The sequence below is a fragment of the Ahaetulla prasina genome, chromosome 2 (genome assembly GCF_028640845.1).
Source record: "Ahaetulla prasina isolate Xishuangbanna chromosome 2, ASM2864084v1, whole genome shotgun sequence".
NCBI lineage: Eukaryota > Metazoa > Chordata > Lepidosauria > Squamata > Colubridae > Ahaetulla > Ahaetulla prasina.
The window spans coordinates 22,220,797-22,246,188 of NC_080540.1; the positions used below are offsets into that span (position 1 = coordinate 22,220,797).

General features: G+C 40.1%; 1 protein-coding gene across 3 annotated transcripts in view; it reads left to right on the forward strand.

The window, feature by feature from the left end:
• The first annotated feature begins 207 nt into the window (after positions 1-207).
• Positions 208-25,392, forward strand: part of IL17RE (interleukin 17 receptor E) — a 52,969-nt gene continuing 27,784 nt past the window's right edge. Inside the window, exons 1-5 of one of the 3 annotated variants that reach the window (XM_058168703.1) lie at positions 208-513; positions 7,062-7,077; positions 10,966-11,121; positions 13,595-13,698; positions 17,593-17,716. In XM_058168703.1, the coding sequence (XP_058024686.1) occupies positions 397-513; positions 7,062-7,077; positions 10,966-11,121; positions 13,595-13,698; positions 17,593-17,716 (517 nt within the window). In that variant the 5' untranslated portion in view covers positions 208-396. Of the gene's footprint in view, positions 514-7,061; positions 7,078-10,965; positions 11,122-13,594; positions 13,699-16,604; positions 16,687-17,592; positions 17,717-24,010; positions 24,135-25,392 lie in introns of those variants that run through there. The other 2 variants (XM_058168702.1, XM_058168704.1) reach the window with 2 other exon arrangements.

Below are 25,392 nucleotides of genomic sequence, written 5' to 3' on the forward strand. Positions count from 1 at the left end.
CGGCTAGCACGTTTTATTGGAGAAAAACAACAACCCAGCAGCTTTCGTGAGCTACCACAGACTTAACGTGTTTCTCCTGGTAGGACAGGGCAGAGAGAGAGAGAGAGAGGGAGAGAGAGAAAAAAAAATTCCCCTCTTCTCCGCCTCCTAGTGACAGCCCTGCACAACTCCGGCTGTCCTTATCAGCAGCAGTGCGAACAGCAGCAGCCAAAGAATGCAGCCTAGCAAGATTAGTTAGGTTAGGGCAGGGCAGGGTACAGCGGTGTGCAAGGGAAGAAGGGGTGGAGACACACTGGCAGCTACCCTGGCCTAGATATGCTGCCGAGAGAGATCTGACTCTTGGACTTTTTAACAACAGCCATGTTCCAGCCCAGCTGAGGTCTAGCCCCGCACCCCATGGGGAGTCCCACTCTCAGAGTTCTGCTGCTCCTCACCGCCTTCCTGCTGAACCTCCAGCTTGCTGCACTCCAGACCCACCAGCCGTGTTCCTGCGGAGAAGTCCTCACCAACTTTGTAAGGAGATTCTCTTCCTGGGGGGAAGAATTAGGTTGGGGGGGGCGGGCGGTTGACTTGGTGGAGATCTTCCTCTCGTATTGTACAAGGGTTCAAATGCTGAGGATGCCGAAACCTTGGAAGTTGATTTCTTCTTGGTTCATGGGAATACGAAAGCCACCAGGAGTAGTGAAGCGGGCACCTTCTCCAGTGCCCTGTGCATGGCATGATAAAGGCAGTGGAGATACTGAGGCCATGTGGTTTCTGAGGTGGGAATTTATGAGGAAAGGATATCCTTCTGACATCCTCGGCTAAGGTGTGACTGATTGTGGATGTGTTTGAAGGAAAAGACATTGTCACGTGTGGTCAGATGTGGCCCATCCAAGAGCTGGAGGTTTTGTGTTTAGCAACATCATGAATGTGATTAGCAACAGTGACACGGGCACCTTGGCCGTCTCCAACAAAGCTGCTAAAAAGTGTAACCTTTAATGGAGTCTGGTCCCTCTTCTATTGGTATGTTGTTTGTCCTCTTAGTAACCCAGACCAGCCTTACCTTTAAATGTCTCTTGCAGGTTAAAGTTCAGCTTCACGCTGTAAAATCATAATAAGTGGGAAAGGTGATTGAATATGTGCAGGGCGTATTGTAGTTCATTGGTGAGTTAGTTATAAATAATACCAATCGGAAGTAGGGCTCAAAAGTTCAGAGAACACAGATTCTGGACAGAATTGTCCATTGCTGATGATTTCACAAACAGTACAAAGGTGCAACAGTTTATCGCTTAGTATGATGTGGACAACCAATCAGTTATCAATTTATTGTTGATAATTCCTTAAACAGTCCAAACAAAATTGACAAGTGTATTGGAAAGAGAGCAGAGAAAATGGAGAAGGAGCAGTGGAATGGGGCTTCTGGCATTTTAAAGGGGAAAAAAACCCCCAAGTAGCTACAGTCAAAAAAAGAATGAATAAATAAAGTTTAAAAGTGTCAGTTGTGATTGGTAGAATAGCTGTCATTGTAGAAATACTTGAACATTTAAAAGTATGCTATTGTGCGGCAGAGGCAGTTAAAGAATTTTTAAACATCACAGAGATTTGGAGAATTTCAAATGCTTACATTAGCCTTTAAGCATGTTATGTCCCCAAAGTGATGTATTCATTGGCTGCTAAGGATGCTTGCGTTTCTCTGAGCATTTCATGAAAGATGTACAAGCCAGCAGCAATAAAGAAATTTGTCCATTTTGGGTTTTTTTCCGCCTACCTCTCCTCTTTGGAAAATCTGTAAAGTTGATTTCATTGAATTGGACAATGAAAGTTGATTTCATTGAATTTTTAGAGTTAGTATTATGATTTGCATGTATTTTAATGTGCATGTCTTTGAATTTTACCACAAGTTCACACTTTTGCAAATAATTCCTTTTGTAATGTGTTTTTGTACATTATTTTCACACATACATGCATTTTAATGCACAAGTCTTTCCTTAATAATAATTATTAATTAATGTGTTTAAGAGCACCGATGAACAACACTACAATATCAGTGGTGGGTTTCAAATTTTTTTACTACCAGTTCTGTGGGTGTGGCTTGGTGGGTGTGGCTTGGTGGGTGTGGCAGGGGAAGGTTCCTGCAAAATCCCCATTTCCTCCCAATCGGCTGGGACTTGGGAGGCAGAGAATAGATGGGGGCGGGGCCAGTCAGAATTTTTATTACCGGTTCTCCGAACTACTGAAAATTTCCACTACCGGTTCTCCAGAATTGGTCAGAACCTGCTGAAACCCACCTCTGTATAGTATTCAATTCCAAAAAAAATTTCAATTTTGAATGACAGTTTAGCTTTGATCTGTAGATTGGTTTTAAAAAATGGCAAAATTAAGTAAACAAATACCTCCTTCATCCCTGCATCTAGTCCCATGCCTTTGATGGGTAGTCAGATCAGGTGATACAATCTTAATATCCAGATTGTAACCTACAACTAGCACCTTTCCAAGAGCTATATGCTACATTGTCAAACCCAAGATCCCTAGGGCTAATTTATGCATTCAACAGAGGATTTTTTTTTCTAATAAAGTTCTCATAATGTGGGTGTGAGAGAGTATAAGTTCTTGCATGCACATACATGTGCAAACACCCACCTCCTTTTAATTTTCCAACTCTCAACCCTGGAGAAACTGACGGGGATTGGCAATACATACACGCCGTCGTTAAGGTGCATCAAGGGATGCAGAAATTAAAAAAAAAAGGGGGGGGAAGGGGACGAAGGAAGAGACCATCCCAAAATAATAAGCCTTAAAAGACATAGGTAACTGGAATTGATCCATGGGAAATGAGAAGCTTGTCCTCCTAACTTTATCACTTTCAGAGCCTGTAATAAAGTTAAGAAGGATTTTCTACAACTTATGAAGTTTCACTGAAGAGTAGAGAAGAACATAGAGATGGTGAAGGAAAGGATGGAAGGGCAAACTTCCAAACTGTTATAATTTCATGATGGGATTGCACCGGAGTAGGGAGCTAAGCTGCCATTGGCTTAAGAAAAGTATCATCTCCTGCATCAACGGAAGCAGATAACCTCTAACCTGTGAATAGTATACTTATTAACAGAAGTAGATTTTTTTCTAGGACCTTTCTGTTTAGTTTGCAGATAATTTAAGGGATGGTGCATATAGGACTTGTATTTAAAAAAAAACAGCTGAGTGTCGGTAGATACAAGAGCAACAAGAGCAATACAAGAGCAACCAATAGATTTAAACTTAATGTTAACCGCTTTAATCTAGATTGCAGAAAATATGACTTTTGTAACAGAATCATCAGTGCTTGGAACACTTTACCTGACTCTGTGGTCTCTTCCCATAATCCCAAAAGCTTTAACCAAAAACTTTCTACTATTGACCTCACCCCATTCCTAAGAGGACCGTAAGGGGCGTGCATAAGAGCACAAACGTGCCTACCGTTCCTGTCCTATTTTTCTTTCTTTTTTTCTTCTTCTTATATATATATGTGCTTATACCTCCTAATATTTCCTCATCATATATATGTTTATATACTATATAATCTTTTTGTGTGATGCTTATATATATTGTTGTGATAAAATAAAATAAAATAAATAAATATTTAGCCGATGCAACTGTTCAGGGTTGTAAGGAAAGGTTTCCATTGGTTGGTTTTCCTTTGTTGCGCAAAAAAATGTAAGAGCTGTTTTTTCCCCCAAAATACAATTCCCTTTGGAGAGGAGGGATAATTTTATATTTTACGGTCTCCTCCTCCTCTTCTTCCTCCTCCTTTTCCTCTCCTCCTTCTCCTCCCCCACTTCCTCTCCCCACTCTCCTCCTCTTTTTCCTTCTCCTTCTCCTTCTCCTTTTCCTTCTCCTCCTCCTTTTCCTTCTCCTCCTCCTCCTCTTCCTCTTGCTTTTCCTCCTCCTCCTCCTCCTCCCCCACTTCCTCTCCCCCTCTCCTCCTCTTTTCCTTCTCCTTTTCCTTTCCCTTCTCCTCCTCCTTTTTCTTCTTCTCCTCCTCCTTCTCTTCCTTCTCCTTCTCCTCCTTCTCTTTCTCCTTCTCCTCCCCCATGCCTCTCCCTCCCTCTCCTCCTCTTTTTCCTTCTCCTTTTCCTTTTCCTTCTCCTTCTTGACAATTACACACTTTTACATTAAGGCTCTTTATTCTGTTAATCTCACCTAGAAGTTTAGTATTTTGTCCTCTTTTGCAAAGCTCTTAATCACTTTGTGACTGCTTAAATGTGACAGGTGACAATTTTTAGTTTGGCACTTTCTGTAGCAAAGAAAAACAAACAATTGACTCTCTGCCCATTCTCTACTTTACCTGCTTATATAATATCATACCGCCCCCCTCCATAACAGGTTTAGAACTTCAAAGACTTTGCATTTGTTTTCATGCAGGTATTGCTACGGAAAATGGATTAATATAATGTAATAATAGTGAATTTGTACTCACTTGAGCTAAATTAGGCATTCATGTAGGGTATAATCTCAGTAATTACCTCTGTGCTCTCTTCTCACAATTCTACACAGGGGCCTGGTTTCCATTATTTTCCTCCAGATATTTTGTCTTCCAGCTAAATATATGTGCCCTAAATATTAATGCAACACCCGGACCTTTAACAGAAGAAACTTTTTCCTTCACCTTATTTTCCATGCCAAAAAACCTCCCAGCAGTTTTCATTTATTTATTAACAAAAATAATTATTAAGTATTCTGCACCCCTTTCCTCTTCAGCTGAAAAAAAACTCCTAAGGGGTTATATATGCATCAATCATCATAATCGTTGCCATTATTTTTACAATAAAAATGACATGACACAAAAGGAAATAGCGATGGGAAGGGAGGAAGAAAATGATGATGATTGACTGGTATGGATACAGTATTGGGGGAAGGAGGAAATCAAAGGCACCTTGTCTTTACCATAGCTGATGAGATAAGCTTGCTTTTTATTTCTCAGTCTGTTGCAAACTCTCAGAGACAATTTTAAACAAAACTTGACTGTCTGCTGTAAGATATTTATTCTTCATAGTAAGTACGGGTTGTCCTTGACTTATATAAGTTCATTTAGTGACCGTTCAAAGTTACACCGACACTGAAAAAGGTGGCTTTTGACCGTTTTCCACATTTATGACATTTGCAGCATTCCCTTGGTCAGGTGATCAAAATTCAGATGCTTGACAACTGGCATGTATTTATGACGGTTGTAGTGTACAAGAGTCATGTGATCACCTTTTGTGACCTTCTGACAAGCAAAGTCAATGGGGAAGCCAGATTCACTTAACAACAGTGTTATTGACTTAACAACTGCAATAATTCACTCAACAACTGTGTCAAGAAAGGTCATAAAATGGGGCAAAACTCACTTAACAAACGTTTCCCTTAGCAACATAAACTTTGGGTTCCATTGTGGTCATAGGTCAAGGACTATGAAGTCTGTATTTGTTGCCCTATAATTGGGGCCTTCCAGATTTTTTTGAACTACATCTCCCATATTTCCTTGCTTTGGGTAAGCTATCTGGGGATGATGGTAATAAAGTCCCAAAACAAAACAGGTTTGCTTTTTTTTCAAACTGTGTTTAGTGGAACGTAACAGAATTTTGTAAAAACTAAAGGGAAAAAAAAATCAGTTGAATTCAGCCAGTTTTCTATGACTAAAGCTTTGCCTCCTAATTAAGATTTTATAATTTGAACGTACCTGGTTGTCTATCCTAGCTTTAAATCCCCGGCTTTCCCCTTGTACCCAGAACTGATTGAGTAATGTTGCTGCAGCAAAAACACACAGCTCAAATGTTTTTCAGTGATTTGTTACTGGCAAAGTATTACACAATCGAAGGTGTGCCTCTCTCTATGCATCCACTTGGTTAGAGCAGAGGTTGCCCTCATGCAGGAACAGAAAACCACATCTGTGAACACACTAAATGCATCAAGCCAAATCTCCCCACACTGAGAAACAAAACGAGAGCAAAAGCCAGCTTGTGAATGCCAGTCTCCTGCGATAAGAATCATCTGTCAACAACCACAGAGAGAAATATCGAAAGAAAGCTAACTTTCCCATCCCTGATCTCCATTTTGTCTTAGATCGCAAATGACTAATAGAGGATTGTGTAGGTGGGGGAAGCAGGATCATCTGGTGGATCTGTTTTTGACTAGGCCATATTAAAGTCATTGCAGAGTTTGATAAACGAAGTAACGTGATTCCATTACACGGGACTGTGGGCAGCTGCAGTATTTTCCCCAATCCCTTCATTCTTAGAAAAATTAGGATTTGCTCAAGTCCTGAGAATCTCAGTGTCTTTCAAAAGAATTTAAGAAGAGGCCTTGGTGCGGTGCTTCCCAACTGAATGGAAACTCCCATGAAGGTTATGTCAGCAATGGTGCTTTGCCTTTGATACCATGGAGTTGCATCTGTTTCTTAACTGGAACATTTTACACAGCCATGTAGATGACCTTCAAGAGTGTAGATGACCTTCAAGATCAGCAGCCATGGTATCTTTGTGGTGATGAAAGTCCCCAAATTTATGTTATTTTTATTTATTTATTTATTTTGTCAAACACAACAATATATATAAGTATAAGCATGAAATAACCACACAAGTTGAATACAACCAAAGGGAACATTAGGACAGGAACGGTAGGCACGTTGGTGCTCTTATGCATGCCCCTTACAGACCTCTTAGGAATGGGGTGAGGTCAACAGTAGACAGTCTTTGGTTAAAGTTTTGGGGATTTTGGGATGAGACCAAAATCTACAATCAAGATTGGAGCGGTTAACTTTAAGTTTAAATCTATTGTATGCTCGTGTATTGTTGTGGTTGAAGCTGAAGTTGTCTTTTGACAGGAAGGACATTGTATTAGATGTGTGAAGAAGTTGTTCCTTTCTCTCTTGTCACCTCCGGACTCAGCCAGGGTTGGCCGAAAGCCAGTAAATATTTCCAATACACGCTCAATACACACTCTCAAGGCCTCCTGAAGAGGCTTCAGGCAGCTTGTTTACTGTTTTGTGAATGTTCTGTTTTATAAAGAGAGGCCTTTGATTTAACTGTTCCCCTCTAATTCTACCTTTCTTTCTTGTTTTGCAGGACTGCAGTATTTATGGTAAGAAAATTAACATTTTTATGGAACTTACTCTATGTTGAATTCGAGCCCAGGGTGATGGAGACAGCAATTGAGATCTGAATGAGGGGTAAGGACTGGAGATCTCACTGCATTCAAATTGGGCTGAGGTTGCAGTAGACAACCAATGAGGAGTCCTTGGTGCTCTCATCTGATTGATTATCTTGACAAGCACTGATGATGTTACCTAGTTGGGTAATGAAATGTCTGCAAGAAAACAACGAAGCTCAGAGAGCACCAAGGATCCCTCATTTCAACTCTGAGTTACATATATTCTCCTTTATTGGTAGGCAACTAATGCAGATTTGATTGCAAGGCATTGTGACTTGAGAGCAATGGTGCACCACCACAAAAATGGTTAAATTTGCCCTTTTGAATAGCTTTTTGATTTTAGTGCTATTGTAGCATATCCTTTTACCCATGGCATGAAGATACCCTGTTGACTTTTTTTTTAATAAAAAAAATCATTATTATATTACCTTGAAGTTATTCCCAGCTACCCAGCTAAGTTTGAAAGGTATTTGTTCCACCTTCTCTTGCTGTTGAAAAGTTCGGATGACATGCTCAGGGGCTGGGATTTGCCCAGCTCCAGTTGGTTACCTGAGGCTGCTTTGAATCTGAACCTGCTCCCTCCATATTGAATAGTAAGAGTGACCCTTGGTGGTCACCTTGGCTTGGGCTGCTGGGGAGATCTGACCCTGGCCTTCTGCAGTAGCATCTGCCCAGGTAATGACCAGGGTTGGGCTTCAGAAATTTTAGCAAGGGGTTCTCTGTCCAGTTGCCGGGTGGGCGTGGCCATGGTGGGCGTGGCCATGGTGGGCGTGGCCTAGTCGGCCTCCTGCACGACTTCCCCAAGCTTCCGTGCGCGCCCTGCACTTACCTGCATGCAAAACGGGCCACATGGGGAAGGGCGGGGTGGGGTTGCTGGGGCCAGCCAGGGGTGAGATTTGGGGGTTCTCTGAACTGCACAGAATCTTAGCTAGAGGTTCTCCCAAACCCTTGCGAACCCCCAGCAGCCCACCCCCGGTAATGACTGACTGGAACTTCTTGAAGTGCTCTTGAGTGCTGTGTAGGCACTTTGTAAAGCCGATGTCCTTTGAGGGAGTGGCCGTGCCTATAAAACAATGCAGTGAGAATTTCAAAGTCAGTTCTCTCTCTTGTATTGTTTTATACAGGTAGTCCTCAGTTTACGACCATAATTGAGCCACCCAATTTTTGTTGTTAAATGAAACATTTGTTAAGTGACTTTTGCCCCATTTTACGACTTTTCTTGCCACAGTTGTTGAGCAAATCGCTGCGCCTGGTAAATTATTAAGCCGGTTGTTAAGTGAATCTGGCTTCCTCATTGACTTTGCTTGACAGAAGGTCGTAAAAGGGGATCATGTGATCCCCAGGACACGGCAACTATCATAAATATGAGACAGTTGCCCAGTGTCCGAATTTTGATTGTGTGACCATGGGGATGCTGCAATAGTCATAGTGTGAAAAATGGTCTTAAGTCACTTTTTTCATTGACATTGTAACTTTGAATGGTCACTAAACAAACTGTTGTAAGTCGAGAACCACCTCTAAACAGTTACTACTCTCTCTCATAGGCTAGAAAAATAGGGGAGAGGCGAAACAGATCAGTTCCATCATCAGCATCATCGTCAGCAGCAGCAGCAGCGCATTCACCTGGAAGGTAGTCCTCGACTTACAGCCACAATTTGGATTGGAATTTCCATTGCTAAGCAAGGCAGTGGTGAAGCGCCTCATTTTCTGACCATTTTTGCTATGGTCATTGAGGAAACCGCCATGGACATTAAGTAAACATGTGTTTATTAAGTGAACCTGGATTCCTCCATTGACTTTGCTTGTTGGAAGTCAAACCAGAAGGTTGCAAATGGCGATCACGTGACCCTCATAAATTCCATGCTGCTGGTCAAGGGCCCAAATTTTGATCAGAGATGCTGTGATTGTTGAAAGTGGAAGGACTGATCGTAAGTCCCTTTTTTCAGCACCACTGCAACTTTGAAGTCACTAAACAGTCCCAATTGTGGTCGTACGTCAAGGATTATCTGTAACGCAGTTTGGGGGTTTTTTTTTCCTGCCGCTTAGTGTGATGTGCAAACCAACACATTATTGCTTTATTATTCTATGTGAACCAAAACAAACTATTTTTCTTTAAAACATCCTGCTTTAAAAGTAAAGGTAAAGGTTCCCCTCGCACATACGTGCTAGTCGTTCCGACTCTACGGGGTGGTGCTCATCTCCATTTTAAAGCCAAAGAGCCAGTGCTGTCTGAAGACGTCTCCGTGATCATGTGGCCGGCATGACTCAATGCCAAAGGCGCACGGAACGCTGTTACCTTCCCACCAAAGGTGGTCCGTATTTTTCTACTTGCATTTTTTATGTGCTTTCGAACTGCTAGGTTGGCAGAAGCTGGGACAAGTAACAGGAGCTCATCCCGTTACGCAGCACTGTGTGAATGAAGTCAATCAAGCGTGCTGGTTGCTTTGGAGAAACTCGGAAGAAATCCATGCCCTTACCGTAATAGATGACTTGTTCTTTTCTATGCTAAGTGTTAATATTACAGAAATCCTGCCCTGTTTTACTTCTGTCCCCCTTCCTTTGGAGCATGTGCAAGTAGCCATTGTAAATAGACTTAACAATCGGCTATTGTATAGACACTATATAATGCCAGTTAGGTATCCAAACAAGCTTCCTTATCCAATCTGTTAATATATTTGTTTATTTGAGGATTACATGAAAAGGAAGATAATGGGTGAGTTTGCACATCAGGCAAAGACATAATCAAACAAATGGTAGGTTGATTATAAACCAGGCAAATGTATCACCAAGAGCATTCAAACGGACCACTCCTCTATGGTCGCTTACCAGGGAGTAGGTAAACATATATGGGTTTTTGGTGGGAGTTACTGGAAGGTTCTTCTTGTCTTTTCTTTTTCTATAGAAACATATGCATTGCACTTTGATGCCTTACACCTTTGTTGCCTTATACACCTTCAGGGAGAAAGATTGTGTGGGGATTAATGTAAACTTTGCCCTAGAACCTGTTTCCAGTTCAATTTGCCTGCGTGCATATTTATTTATTTATTTCATTATTCAATTCTGGCGGCCCCCAGGGGGAGGGCCTTCTCTGTGGGGGCTCCTACCCTGTGGAACGAGCTTCCCCCTGGACTTCAACAATTACCTGACCTTAGGACCTTTCGCCGCGAACTTAAAACCTATTTATTTCGCATGGCTGGACTGGCTTGATTGTTAAAATTTTAATTTAATTTAATGGGTTTTAAATTTTTGTAATTTTATAGGGTGTAATTTGTATTTTAAATTTCTTTGGCCAATTGAAGAAGTGTTTTAAGGGTTGTTCTTAATATTGTATGTGTTTGTGTTTGTATTTTATTTGGTTGTTCACCGCCCTGAGTCATTCGGGAGAAGGGCGGTATATAAATTAAATTATATTATTATTAATTTGTATGGCTGCCCATCTCAACAGATAACTCTGGATAGCAAAATCAAAAATGATTCCTGTCATAAATACAAAAATTGAAACACACAGCAACCAAAGAAGATAACAGTTTAAAATTTTGAATTGAGGCCTCAATGTGGCCTCAAGATCAGTTGATGGGATTCAGGCCTCTTTACTATTAATTATAGCTTTAAAATATTTCTAGTTTTCTTCCTCCTAGGAAGCTCAATGGGATTTTTTAAAAAGTGGTGATCCCTGTGGTCAAACCCTGTTTTGAGCCCATCTGCTTCTTTTCTGTGACTTCCCTGATCTCCTGTGTCCCTATTTATCTCGCTACCCTTGACATTAGAAATAATGATTTGTCTCTGCCTTTCATTCTCACTTTTTACTCTCTTCAACAGGAGAGGGAGATCTACCCAGCGTCTGTTCCCAATGCCAGCACAAGCTGCAGGAAAGCCCATCTCAGCTCTTGCCAGCCCTTCTCCTAAGCACCGTTCAGTGTTGCAAGGATGAAAAACAGACCTGTCTGCAGGTCTATGTGGCTCTGAACTCTACAGGTATGATGGGGCCCAAGTATTGAAGATGGGGATTAGATTGCTGAAGAACAGCCCAGGTTGTTGAGGGTGCAATATTTGAGGGAATCTTGATAGAACATTTGGCGTGTTATATGGTAGGTCAAGTTGGAAATGGGAATGCCTTTCTAAGGAACAGGCACGAATACATTATTATTATTATTTTTAATTAATTAATTAATTAATTAATTAATTTAATATTACAGTATTTACTTAAAACATTTATATAGCAGATACGGTTCAGGCCTGCAAAATTGCCACATTCAATCCCAAATCAACTGAAGACTGAGCCACAAACAGTTCTTTAAAATACACAAGAGACCCAGTGAATTTAAACTTTTAGTGATATACCATGTTTCCCGAAAAATATGACCTACCCCAAAAGTAAGCCCTAGCCAGATTTTCATGCCTGCACCTAATAATAAGCCCTAGCTCCAAAATAAGCCCTAGTTAAGCCCCACCCACCATCTGGTTGTATGAGGTGGGGCAAGGTGCATGCATAAAAATCAAGCTGGGATGGAGCTGCCCATGCGCCCCACACCCGCTTACCATAGATCCAGGCCTCAGATGTTGCACCAGTGCCTGACTTCTGCAGCCACTTGTGGCTGCTTGTGGCCAGACACCATGTGGTGCATTGTGCTGAGCAGCGGCACCTGCACGATAAGCCATGCGGTCTCCTACCGCAAGCAGCGACACCGGTGTGACATGCCACAAGGCCTCTTGTCACGAACGGAGCACCAGTATGACAAAATCTGGCAGTGGCGCGACAGGTGTCGTGGCGTGTGAGGCCTGGCTGCAGTGGTCCTAAGGTAAGTGGGTAAGACATCCCCTGAAAATAAGTCCCGGTGCTTAGTTTGGGGCCCAAAAGAAAATAAGACTGGGTCTTATTTTCAGGGAAACATTGGTATTTTTGCTCTTACACACACCATACACACACACACACACACACACACACACACACACACTCGCTCATCCACACTTACCCAGCATCCACTATTGGGCTGCCAGGTGCTAGCCAGAGGGACGGAAACTGCCAAGTCTGGGATCCAAACCAACTCAAAGCAGGCTTCAGGACCTCTTTATTTTATTTATTTATTTAAATTTTTATACCGCCCTTCTCCCGAAGGACTCAGGGCGGTGCACAGCCAAGTCATAAAAAACAGCACAATATACAATTAAAACAAGAACTTAAAACGAGCATAATTCATAAATGGCCGGAATTAAAACAATCAAATTTAAAACCCTTAAAATTTATAAATAATAACCCCGATTAAAATTATTTAGAATTAAAAATTTAAGCCAGTCCCGCTTGAATAAACAAATACGTTTTCAGCTCACGGCGAAAGGTCTGAAGGTCGGGTAATTGGCGCAAACCAGGGGGAAGTTCGTTCCAAAGAGTAGGAGCTCCTACAGAGAAGGCCCTTCCCCTGGGGACCTCTTTTTACCCCAGAGTTGATGGGGAGTGGAATCCCATGCAGGCCCAACTCCTTTGTTGGTGAGACTTGGGGAGAGGTTTGCCATGTGTTCAGACCCAACTTTTGTCCTTTTGTTGCCTTGGTTCCTTTCCCTGAGGAACTTTTCCTGGCTTTGGTCCACGCTGCTTGCATGCCTTCACCACTTTTAAGTAGGGTGGCTTTGGCCTAGCCTCACACCTCCTTCTTGAATGAAAGCTGGGCCCCATACGATGCTTAGGATGGGGCAGAGTATTTTGTTTCATGTTTGGTTTTATGATTTTATAGCTACGTAATCAGTGGCGGGTTGCTACTGGTTCGCCCTGGTTGAGGGCGATTGCCCAGACGTCATCAAATACGATCTGTACATAATGTTATTTTGTTGTCGTGGGTGAGTTTTTAAAATGCTGCCTCATTGTTAATTGCAGATTGCCGGGTTTGAAGTGGGTAGTACAGGTAGTCCTCGCCTTACGATGGTTCATTTAGTGACTGTCCAAAGTTACAATGGCACTAAAAAAAGTGACACTTGCAACCTTCGTAGGATCCCCATGATCAACTGATCAAAATTCAGAGGCTTGGCAACTGGTTCATACTTACGACCATTGCTGTGTCCCAGGGTCATGTGATCACTTTTTGACAAGCGAACTCAATGGGGAAGCCCGATTCACTTAACAACCAGGTTACTAACTTATCAACTACAGGGATTCACTGAACAACTGGGGCAAGAAAGGTCGTAAAATGGGACAAAACTGTGTTAATAATAATAGAATAACCGAGTTGGAAAGGGATCCTGGAGGTCTTCTAGTCCAACCCCTGCTCAAGCAGGAGACCCACTGTCCCATTTAACTACAGAAATGTTGGGGTTCAATTGGGGTTGTAAGTCGAGGACTTCCTGTTAATCCAATAAGTACATAAATCATGCAAAATAAATATAAAACACACGGAAGTCACCCTATTTGGGAAAGTTAGGATATAAGATCTTCCCTTCTTGTTTGTTTTGACTTTAGGCATTGAAGGCTTAAAACTGGATTTTCTCCTTCTACGTTCTAACCGTTACTTCACGCTTCGGGTCATGAAAACACAGGAGCATCAGAACAATACTGGGGCTAAGGTAACCTAAACTCACAAAAACATGTAAGGCTCTTCTAGGTTGATCCATATTGGGACCAGGTTATCTGAGAGACCGTCAGATCTACCTAACCCATTAGAGCAGGAAGGCAAGGAATGCTGTGGGTCCCGTCCCCTAAGGAGATATATCTGGTGGGACCCAGAAGAAGGGCCTTCTCCATGGTGGCTCCCTCTCTCTGGAACATCATTCCTGTCAGTATATAAGAGTTCATGAATTGGAATAGACATGGTAACAGGTCAGCCAAAGGGGACTGTTTGTTGACCCAGACGACTCAGAGCCTGGGCGTGGTATAGCTTGACTGATTTGTATATATGAGTTGCTTTGTCCTTGCAATATAGCCTCTGTATTCTATTGCTTCTGTGAATATTGCTTCTATTGATTCTGTGCTTCTGGATTCTGAGCTCTGGTTCTGGCTTCTGCTGCATGGGTATTGTATACACGCATCATGCTTTATATTACTATATATAAAGACGTTTCTTTTATACATGAATCCTGCTGAATTGTTTACTCATGTGCTGGTTGGATTGCTGCAAACTCTTAACAATCCTCCCAAGAGATTAGACTTGCCCCCCCGCTCTAACACTCTTTCGGATGGCCCTAAAGATGTGATTCTACCGGCGGGGCTGGAGACCCCAGAGCAGGATAGAGCCCATTAAATGGGTGGTATGAATGTGTAGTTGTCGCCGAGGTGGGGGTGGAGGCAGTGGTGAAATTCAAAATTTTTCCCTATTGGTTCTGTGGGCGTGGCTTGGTGGGCATGGCTTGGTGGGTCATGTGACTGGGTGGGAATTGGCCAACTATCTATTCGCCCGAACCGGTAGTAAAAAAATGCTTTAAAAAAGTAAAAAAAAGGTTCCGATGATCGTGCGGCACAGCTGATTGTCACACCTGATTGTCGGAACCTTTTTTTTTTTTTTTACTTTTTTAAAGCAACTAGCCCAAACTAGTAGCATTTCACCCCTGGGTGGAGGGGTTATTATTTTATTATTTTTTCTTTTTATTCTTTTTATTTATTTTATATGGTGTTTTTATGTCCTCGTAAGCTGCCTTGAGTCGCCATGTGCGTGTAGGCAGCAATATAAATTTTCTAAATAAATGAAATAAATAAATAAACTATAGTCCCCAAGGATGACGCATGTAGAGGGAGTTCTCGGCTTACAACCGTTTGTTCAGTGACCATTCGAAGTTACAATGGCACTGAAAAAAGTGACTTATGACTGTTTTTCCACACTTATGACTGTTGCAGCATCCCCATGATCACGTGATCAAAATTTGGAGGCTTGACAACTGATTCATATTTATGACAGTTGCAATGTCTCACGGTCACCTTTTGGAACCTGACAAGCAAAGTCAAAAGGGAAGCCAGATTTACTTAACAACTCAACTTGTCCTTAGTTTTTATTTATTTATTTATTTTATTTTATTTGAATTTATATCCCGCCCTTCTCCGAAGACTCAGGGCGGCTTACAATGTGTCAAGCAATAGTCTTCATCCATTTGTATATTATATACAAAGTCAACTTTTATTGCCCCCAACAATCTGGGTCCTCATTTTACCTACCTTACAAAGGATGGAAGGCTGAGTCAACCTTGGGCCTGGTGGGGCTTGAACCTGCAGTAATTGCATGCAGCTGTGTTAATAACAGACAGACTTAGTCTGCTGAGCCACCAGAGGCCCCTCTGGTTGCTACTAAGTCAACAACTACAGAGATTCACTTAACAACTGTGGCAAGAAAGGTTGCAAAATGGGACAAAACTCACTTTGTCCCAAAATGGAACAAAACAACTGTCTTAATAATAATAGAATAACCAAGTTGGAAAGGGATCCTGGAGGTCTTCTAGTCCAACCCCTGCTCAAGCAGGAGACCCTATACCATTACAAACAAGAGAAGTTTCAGAGGGGGTCAACTGTGGTCATAAGTTGAGGAATATCTGTATCAATACAAGTTGTAAAACAGGCAGAAATTCAGTGAGTTAAGTACTCTGTTCCATTCAGGGAATACTGTCTGTGTAGAATTTTTGCCTCTTGTAACCTCTTCTAGCCTGGATCTTTATCAACCTGTAGATCCAGTGATCACGTGAACTGTTAATACCACTTTAGAATGCCTTGGTAAGGCCACACTTGGAATACTGCATCCAGTTTTGGTCGCCACGATGTAAAAAAGATGTTGAGACTTTAGAAAGAGTGCAGGGAAGAGCAACAAAGATGACTAGGGGACTGGAGGCTAAAACATATGGAGAACGGTTGCAGGAATTCAGTATGTCTACTTTGATGAAAAGAAGGACTAGGGGTGACATGATAGCAGTGTTCCAATATCTCAGGGGTTGCCACAAAGAAAAGGGAGTCGGGCTGTTCTCCAAAGCACCTGAAGGCAGGACAATGGATAGAAACTAATCAAGGAGAGAAGCAACCTAGAACTAAGGAGAAATTTGCTGACAGTTAGAACAATTAATCAGTGGAACAACTTGCCTCCAGAAGTTGTTAATGCTCCAACACTGGAAGTTTTTAAGAAGATGTTGGATAACCATTTGTCTGAAGTGATATAGGGTTTCCTGCCTAAGCAGGGGGTTGGACTAGAAGACCTCCAAAGTCCCTTCCAACTCTGCTATTCTATTCTATTCTATTCTACGCTACACTACGCTACTCTACTCTACTCTACTCTACTCCTATTCTATTCTATTCTATTCTATTCTATTCTATTCTATTCTATTCTATTCTATTCTATTCTATTCTATTCTATTCTATGACTGAGTCTTATTATAGGAGGTGTTGTCCTTTTCTATTCAACTGAGAAGCTCCTTCCCACCAAACGGATCAGGTACATGCCTACTTCAGCAAGAGGGCTCTCCTCTTTTGATTTAGACTCTGTTCACTTCTTAGATTACCTGTGGTACCTGATTCACAAGGCTATGGTGACAGACAGTTATCCTGACACTGGAAATAGATGCTGCAGATGATTCACAGGGCTGGTGAGAAGAAAGCTGCATCATCAGCACATTCCTTTAAAAAGCGATTCATGAGTCATGATTGAGCTGAAGTTAGGCAATTGTGTGGCTGCATCGTAGGCTGTAGGAGAACTGGCTGAAGTCCATCTTCAGCTCTCAAAAGCTTATCAGATGGTTTGTCATCACTCTCAGTCCAACTCAAAAGAGCATATGCCTCCTTCAGTTCCGGGAGAAAAAAAGTGGAATATAAATCTTATCAGTGTGAATCAGAGGTGGGTTTCAGTGGGTTCTGACCAGTTCTGGAGAACCGGTAGAGAAAATTTTGAGTAGTTTGGAGAACCAGTAGTAAAAATTGTGACTGGCCCCGCCCCCATCTATTCTTTGCCTCCCGAGTCCCAGCTGATTGGGAGGGAATGGGGATTTTGCAGTATCCTTCCTCTGCTACGCCCACCAAGCCACGACTTGAATAAGCATTTTAGACAAAACCATTGCTAGTTCTCACAAAGATAAAGGGAGGGGGAGAGGGAAAGTACCTTCAGACTTGTCTATGGAGATTCTTAGGTCATGGTTGTCCCAAAGGTGCTTTTTTCTCAAGAGGCAACAGGACTTTCTGGTTTTTTCTTCGAAGACTTTTAGCTTCTCATCCAAGAAGCTGCATCAGCTCAAGAAGCTAAAGAAGCTTCTTGGATGTGAAGCGAAACATCTTCAAAGTAAAAACAGAAACTCCAGTTGCTTCTTGAAAAAGCACCTTTGGGACTACCTGAGGACTTGGACAATTATGTAACTATATGCTTATAATACAAATAGTATGGGTTTGCATGACTTTGGTTTTCTAGTCCGCCCTACCTCGGAGGCTTGGGAAGATCCATCATGAGTCACACGCTGGGAATAATGAAAGGAACCTTTCTGACCCCAGCATTGTTGTTCCAGTGGCAGATGCAGTTTGGCAGCTTCCAGGTGGCGAGTGGTGAGCCGATACATGTCTCAGTGAAGACTATTCCTTCCGGGAAGCTAAAACTCAGCCAGACCTATACAGTCACTAATAACCAATCAGGTAAGACACCTTTACAGGGCACATAAACCATGCTTGCATCACCTCATTTTTAAAGGATCTTCAAATGTATATTTAGAAACCCCCAAAGCTACTTCTGCTGGACATCAAACACCTCAGCATATTGCTGAATATTTATTAAGTGAAGAAGAGAAATGGCCAGGAAATCATTGGAAAGTTTTAAACTGGGATAAGAGGGAAAACACCAGTTTCAGCCATCTTTGAGCTCCCTCAGCCATCTTTGAGCTCCCTCAGGTGCTCCCTCCATAGACAAAACACAGGTAGTCTCGACTTACAACCATTCATTTAGTGATTGTTTAAAGTTACAACCGCGTTGAAAAAAACTGATTTATGACTGTTTTTCACACTTATGACTGTTGCAGCTAGAGGTGGGCTTCACGTAACAACCGGTTCGCCCCAGCACCGAAAATGTGAGCACGCATGCGAGCGGCCTTCTGTGCATGCGCTTTGCTGGAGCGCGCAGTTGCACTCATGCGCGCAGCTTTAATGCAGCTAAATAGAACAACATACCGCTGGGGCGGGTGGGCAGGTGGCCACCACAACTACCAGTTCACCCGAACCGGTACGAACTGGCTGAGTCCCACCCCTGGTTGCAGCATTTCTATGGTCACATGATCAAAATTCAGGTGCTTGGCAACTGGCACATATTTCAAACAGTTCCTCTGTCTTGAGGTCATGTGATCACCCTTTGTAACCTTCCCAGCTGGCTTCTGACAAGCAAAAGACCTTGGAGTTAAAGACCTTGGAGTTTTCATATCAAATGATCTAAGTGCCAAAAGCCACGTTCTCGAGGTACAGGTACTGAAGCGTCCAATGTTCCAAGCGCAAAGTCCACAAATGGTTTCCAAGTCTTCCAGAAAATATCTTCTTTATACACACCACTTCTAATTTTAATATCACATGTCATTTTATCATTTAAAGCTAATTTCCACATTTCAGAATTCCACTCTTCTATTCTAAAAATCACATCTAGTTTCCAATATCTAGCTATTATAATTCTACCTATTATAATCATAATTCTAATCAATTCTTTTCATATTTTGTTAATTCTATTTCCTTAATTACCAACAATAATATAGTTTCCACTCTCAATGTTATTACTTTCCCCATCATTTCAAATATCATTTTCTCCAATTGTTGCCAAAACTTTTTAACCTTATCACAATTATACCACATATGTTCATAAGTCCCCAATTCCAACTCACATCTCCAACATTTTTTACTAGTTTTTTTATCCATTTGTGACAATCTTACTGGAGTCAAATACCATTTCCAAACAACTTTATAATTGTGCTCTTTAATCCTTATAGATAAAGTTCTCATAATTCTACTCTTCCAATTCACATTCCAATCTGATTCTGGTATTTCAATATTAAGATCTTTTTCCCAATTTGTCCTCATCACTCTTTGTAATTTTTCATCAGAATTTATAATCTTATAAACCCTACTAACGAGTCCCTTTAGCCCAATTTCATCTTTCATAATCCGAGATACTAAATATTCAAATTCAGTTTCACATCTATTTATCGAATAATTTTCCTTTAGTTTTTTTGTCCATTTTTCTATCTGTATTTTTTCAAACCAACTTAACCCTAATTTTTCAATAATTTCTTTATTCCTCCTTTCATTTCCCATAACTTTTATCCAATCTTTAATAATTTCTATATTTTCCTCTTTAATCACTTCATTACGTTTTATATTATTTTTAATCGCCAAATTCCAGTTGTCTCCCCAAAAGATTATATCCGAATTAAAATTTTAACAAATTTGTTCCACATTTTTACTTAATCCCTTTAACCAATAACTTCTACTTACACATTTTAAATTTGCTTTATCTAAAACCACCTTGATCCAAATTTCTATATCCCTTAACTCTAAATCTCTCCAATAATTATCTTCACCTTTAAGTATTTTTACCACTATCCGGATACCATACGCACAGTAATAATTAAATAATTTGGGGATTCCTAATCCACCTTCCTTTTGATTTTGATACCACATCTTCTTCACTAATCTGGGTCTTTTGCTACCATTGCAAAATTTATCCAGTTTTTCTGATATCCTTCAATATCTTTCTCTGTCAGATTTAGTGGTAGCATCTCGAATAAAAAGTTGAACTTGGGCAGCAACATCATCTTACACATTGCAATTCTACCAAACCAAGACAACTTTAAAATTTTATATTTATCTATCTTCTTCTCAATTTCGTTAATCACCACATCATAATTAAGTTTTTCAATTCTTTAACCTTAAGTGAAAGCACTATACCCAAATATTTCAATGTGTTTTAATCCTTATCCCAAATTGCTCTTGCATATTCTCAGACTCATTACCATTACTATCCATCAATAATTCTGACTTTGACCAATTTACTTTCAATCCTGTCATTTCTTCAAATTCTATCAAATGCTTATATATCTTTTCAAATCTTTCTACATTTTTCAAAATAATTAAAGTATCATCCATACAAATTTATCTTATACCCTTATATCCTTCTAATTCTTCATCTTTTCTATCATTTTGTCAATATTTCCATAGCCAATAAAAATAATGTTGGGGACAGGGACATCCTTGTCTCGTACCAGCTTCTAATTTTATCTCTTCAGTTAATATTCCATTCACCTTCACTCTTGCACTGCTCTTTTGGTACAATTTTGAAATAACATGTATAAACTTATTACCAAAGCCTAAAGCCTCCACAATTACTTTAATTGTTTCCCATTGTACAGAATCAAAAGCTTTAAAAATATCCAATGATACTATACCAATTTTATCACCATTATATTCAGCTACATCTATAATATTTAATACTCTTCTAACAATATCACTCATGTATCTACCCTTCACAAAGCCTACTTGATTATAACTTATATATCTATCTATAAATCTATTTAATCTATTACTTATAATAGCAGTAAATATCTTTGCATCCTGATTAATTAAAGAAATGGGCCGATAGGACTCAATCCTTTCTAAATCTTTATCTGGTTTAGGAATTAGGGATATCACCGTTCTATTCCATGACGAAGGTACTTCCCCACCATGTAATATTCCATTGAATAATTTTTGCAGTCTTGGTATTATTAATTCTTTAAATTCTTTATAAAACTCAACAGGTAATCCATCCTCACCTGGAGCTTTCCCTAATTTTAATTTTTGTATTATTCCATTAATCTCATCTTGTGTTATATCTTCTTCCATCAATTCCTTATATGTTTGATCAATTTTCACCACATACTTTTCTAAATAGCTTTGCAATTTTCCCCGATTAATTGGTTTCTTTCAATAGAGATTCTGAAAAAAGTTTCTAACCACTTCACATTTCTCTAATATTTGATAACATCTTATACCTCTATCATCTACCAAAACTCCAATTTCTCTCTTCTCTCTTATCTTTCGCCATCTTTGCCAATAATTTAGAATTTCTATTACTAAATTCAAAAATTCCTATTTAAAAATCTCAAATTTCTTTTACTAACTCTGTATCTTCTTCTATCATTTTATTTCTTAACATATTAAGCTCCTGAAGAATTTTTTTTCTTTAGTAAGCAAAATTGATTTTCCAATTCTTTAATCTTATTTTTATCTCTTTCCATTTTAATTTTATTATTTTTATATTTCCTACTTGATAATTTAATACTCTCTCCTCTAAACACCGCTTTCATCGCATCCCAAACAATTTCAAATTTAACCTCCCCGTTATCATTTAATCTCCAACTTTCCTCCAATTTTTTAAGTATCCATTTTTTATCCTTTTCATTTTTATACAATTTCTCGTCATATCTCCAATAGCTTCTTTTTTTCTCAAAATTAAAATCTAAGTCCACCATAACTTCTGCATGATCAGAATCTTTAAATTCCACATCTACCTTATCCACATTATTCAACAAATCTTTAGAAAGAAAAATATAATCAATTCTAGAATATGTATTATATATCTTAGAAAAAAGTGTATACTCTCTCAATTCCTTTAACCTCTCTCCACACATCAACCACGCCATTTCGAAGCATCCACATATTTAAAATCCCCATTTTATTTGCTCCTCCACAGCGGGTGGGATTAGTACTGTCTATTTTATCTCTGATTAAATTAAAATCCCCAGCCACAATTACTTTCCCTACACTTTCATTCTCCAAAATTTTTGTTATTTTTTCAAGAAATTCTCTTTGTTTTTCATTCGGTAAATATAAATTAACAAGTGTCACTTTTTCCTCATTAAGATTTCCAACAATTATTACATATCTTCCATCTTCATCCAAAATTACCTTATGTTTTTCAAAGTACACCCTATCTGATATCAGTGTTGCAACTCCTCTAGCTTTTGAAGTTCCAAATGCTTTTTCATATATTTGCATACCTTTTATATACATTCTATTTGAATCTTCAGATTTCTGATGGGTTTCTTGTAAAAATAAAATGTCTGGTAAATCCCTTTTAATCTTAAGCTCCAATCTTCTTCTTTTAATCTGATTCCCTGTACCCTTCACATTCCATGACATTATTTTTATAACTCCCATTTAAAATATAAATTTTTTAATCCTATCCCCGCATCTTCCTTTCTGTGCCCCCCACCACCCGACATTAAACTACCATATAAACAACAATAAGAAAACAGAAAAAAAACAAAAAACAAAACAAACAATAAAGTACAAACAATCTTCTTCCCCCACATCCTCATCGGTTTCGCCTCTATAAAGAGAATGGGGGAGAGGGGACGTGCCAATGCCCGGGGCACTTCTTTCGGGCTGTCTATTTAAATTCATCACTCAAAAAAAAAGATAGCGATGACCCGCATTCAGCTTCATATTTTCCAAGACTCTTATCTGCTTCTTCTCCTACTGTATCCTCACGACTCTTCTTCTGTTCAACCAACACAGGTGATATTTCTTTCCTCTTTAACCCTTTGGAGTCTTGCCCTCCAATAGCCCCTTTTCCTCTTCTGAGATTGATGTTTCCACGTATGTTCCACCCATCTGAAGCATTTGATCTTTTATCTCCATTAAATCCTCCATCTCAATCAGTCCAAGCTCCCGTAAATATAATAATGCATCTATATCTGGGGTGATTGTACGCATCCTTCCTTTATAAAAAAATTTCAATTGTTGTGGTGGCCTCCAATTGTATTTAATTCCATTATCTCTCAAAACTTTTGTAATTGGTTTTAAAAAAAATCTCCATGCCCTTTCTTCTCTTGATATATCCGGGAAGACTTGAATAGTCTTCCCTTCAAACTTCAAAGCATCTCCCAACTCTCTTAACTTGGCCATAACTTCCAACTTATCACCAAGATTTGCGAACCTGACAAGCACATTCCTGTTAGAACCATTTTGCCTTCTATATCCAATTCTAAAAACGCTTGCCAGGTCTGCTATTGTGAACGTAAGTTGCGTATCCAAATCATTAATCCATTTCAAAACCCGCTGTTTCAATTTATCTTCCCTTTCTTCCGAGATTCCTCTGATAACAAAATTATATTTCCTCATCTCTTCTTCCAAAAGACAAATTCTCTTATCTTGCTGCTCATTTTTATAAAATATTTTGCCAATTTGCCGATCTACTTTTGCCTCATGCACATGCAGCTGCTCCATTTCATCTTTAATCATTGTCATTTCCTCTTTTTGTTTAGCAAAGTTATCATCCATATCTTGCTTTAAATTTTGCACTTCGGATGTCAGTTTAAATGTCAAATTATCTATACGCTCTGATAGTGCTGCTATTTTTTCCCCAATTTTATTTAAAGCTGCAGCAATTTGCTGCGTTTCTGAAAGTTGTTGAGTCATTTTGAAAAAAAAACAAAAACCAAAAAATTTCTCAAACTGGGATTCCATTTCTTCAGACAGTCTTAGTGAAGATCAAAGGACAGCAGTCAAACCAATTTTACAGAGGGTCTTGATGAAGATCAAGGGACGACAATCTTTTAATTGAAGCGAAACGGCTTATTTGCACTCGTTAGTAGCTTATCAGTAACTTATGAGTCATATTCACTCCACAAAGAAACACAATCAGCTCAAGAGGCTAAAGAAGCTTCTTGGATGTGAAGCGAAACATCTTCAAAGTAAAAACAGAAACTCCAGTTGCTTCTTGAAAAAGCACCTTTGGGACTACCTGAGGACTTGGACAATTATGTAACTATATGCTTATAATACAAATAGTATGGGTTTGCATGACTTTGGTTTTCTAGTCCGCCCTACCTCGGAGGCTTGGGAAGATCCATCATGAGTCACACGCTGGGAATAATGAAAGGAACCTTTCTGACCCCAGCATTGTTGTTCCAGTGGCAGATGCAGTTTGGCAGCTTCCAGGTGGCCAGTGGTGAGCCGATACATGTCTCAGTGAAGACCATTCCTTCCGGGAAGCTAAAACTCAGCCAGACCTATACAGTCACTAATAACCAATCAGGTAAGACACCTTTACAGGGCACATAAACCATGCTTGCATCACCTCATTTTTAAAGGATCTTCAAATGTATATTTAGAAACCCCCAAAGCTACTTCTGCTGGACATCAAACACCTCAGCATATTGCTGAATATTTATTAAGTGAAGAAGAGAAATGGTCAGGAAATCGTTGGAAAGTTTTAAACTGGGATAAGAGGAAAAACACCAGTTTCAGCCATCTTTGAGCTCCCTCAGCCATCTTTGAGCTCCCTCAGGTGCTCCCTCCATAGACAAAACACAGGTAGTCTTGACTTACAACCATTCATTTAGTGATTGTTTAAAGTTACAACCGCGTTGAAAAAAACTGATTTATGACTGTTTTTCACACTTATGACTGTTGCAGCTAGAGGTGGGCTTCACGTAACAACCGGTTCGCCCCAGCACCGAAAATGTGAGCATGCATGCAAGCAGCCTTCTGTGCATGCGCTTTGCTGGAGCGCGCAGTTGCACTCATGCGCGCAGCTTTAATGCAGCTAAATAGAACAACATACCGCTGGGGCGGGTGGGCAGGTGGCCACCACAACTACCAGTTCACCCGAACCGGTACGAACTGGCTGAGTCCCACCCCTGGTTGCAGCATTTCTATGGTCACATGATCAAAATTCAGGTGCTTGGCAACTGGCACATATTTCAAACAGTTCCTCTGTCTTGAGGTCATGTGATCACCCTTTGTAACCTTCCCAGCTGGCTTCTGACAAGCAAAGTCAGTTAAAGACCTTGGAGTTTTCATATCAAATGATCTAAGTGCCAAAGTCCACTGCAACTACATCGCAAAAAAGGCTCTAAGAGTTGTAAACCTAATCTTACGAAGCTTCTTCTCCAAAAACACTACACTACTAACCAGAGCATATAAAACATTTGCTAGACCAATTCTTGAATACAGCTCAACTGTCTGGAACCCATACCACATTTCAGACATCAATACAATTGAACGTGTCCAGAAATATTTTACAAGAAGAGTTCTCCACTCCTCTGAATAGAACAAAATACCTTATGCCACCAGACTTGAAATCCTGGGCTTAGAAAATTTAGAACTACGCCGCCTTCGACATGACCTGAATTTAACTCATAGAATCATCAATTACAAGGTTCTTCCTGTCGAAGACTACTTCAGCTTCAATTGCAACAATACACGAGCACACAACTGATTTAAGCTTAATGTTAACCGCTCCAATCTTGATTGCAGAAAATATGACTTCAGTAACAGAGTTGTTAATGCCT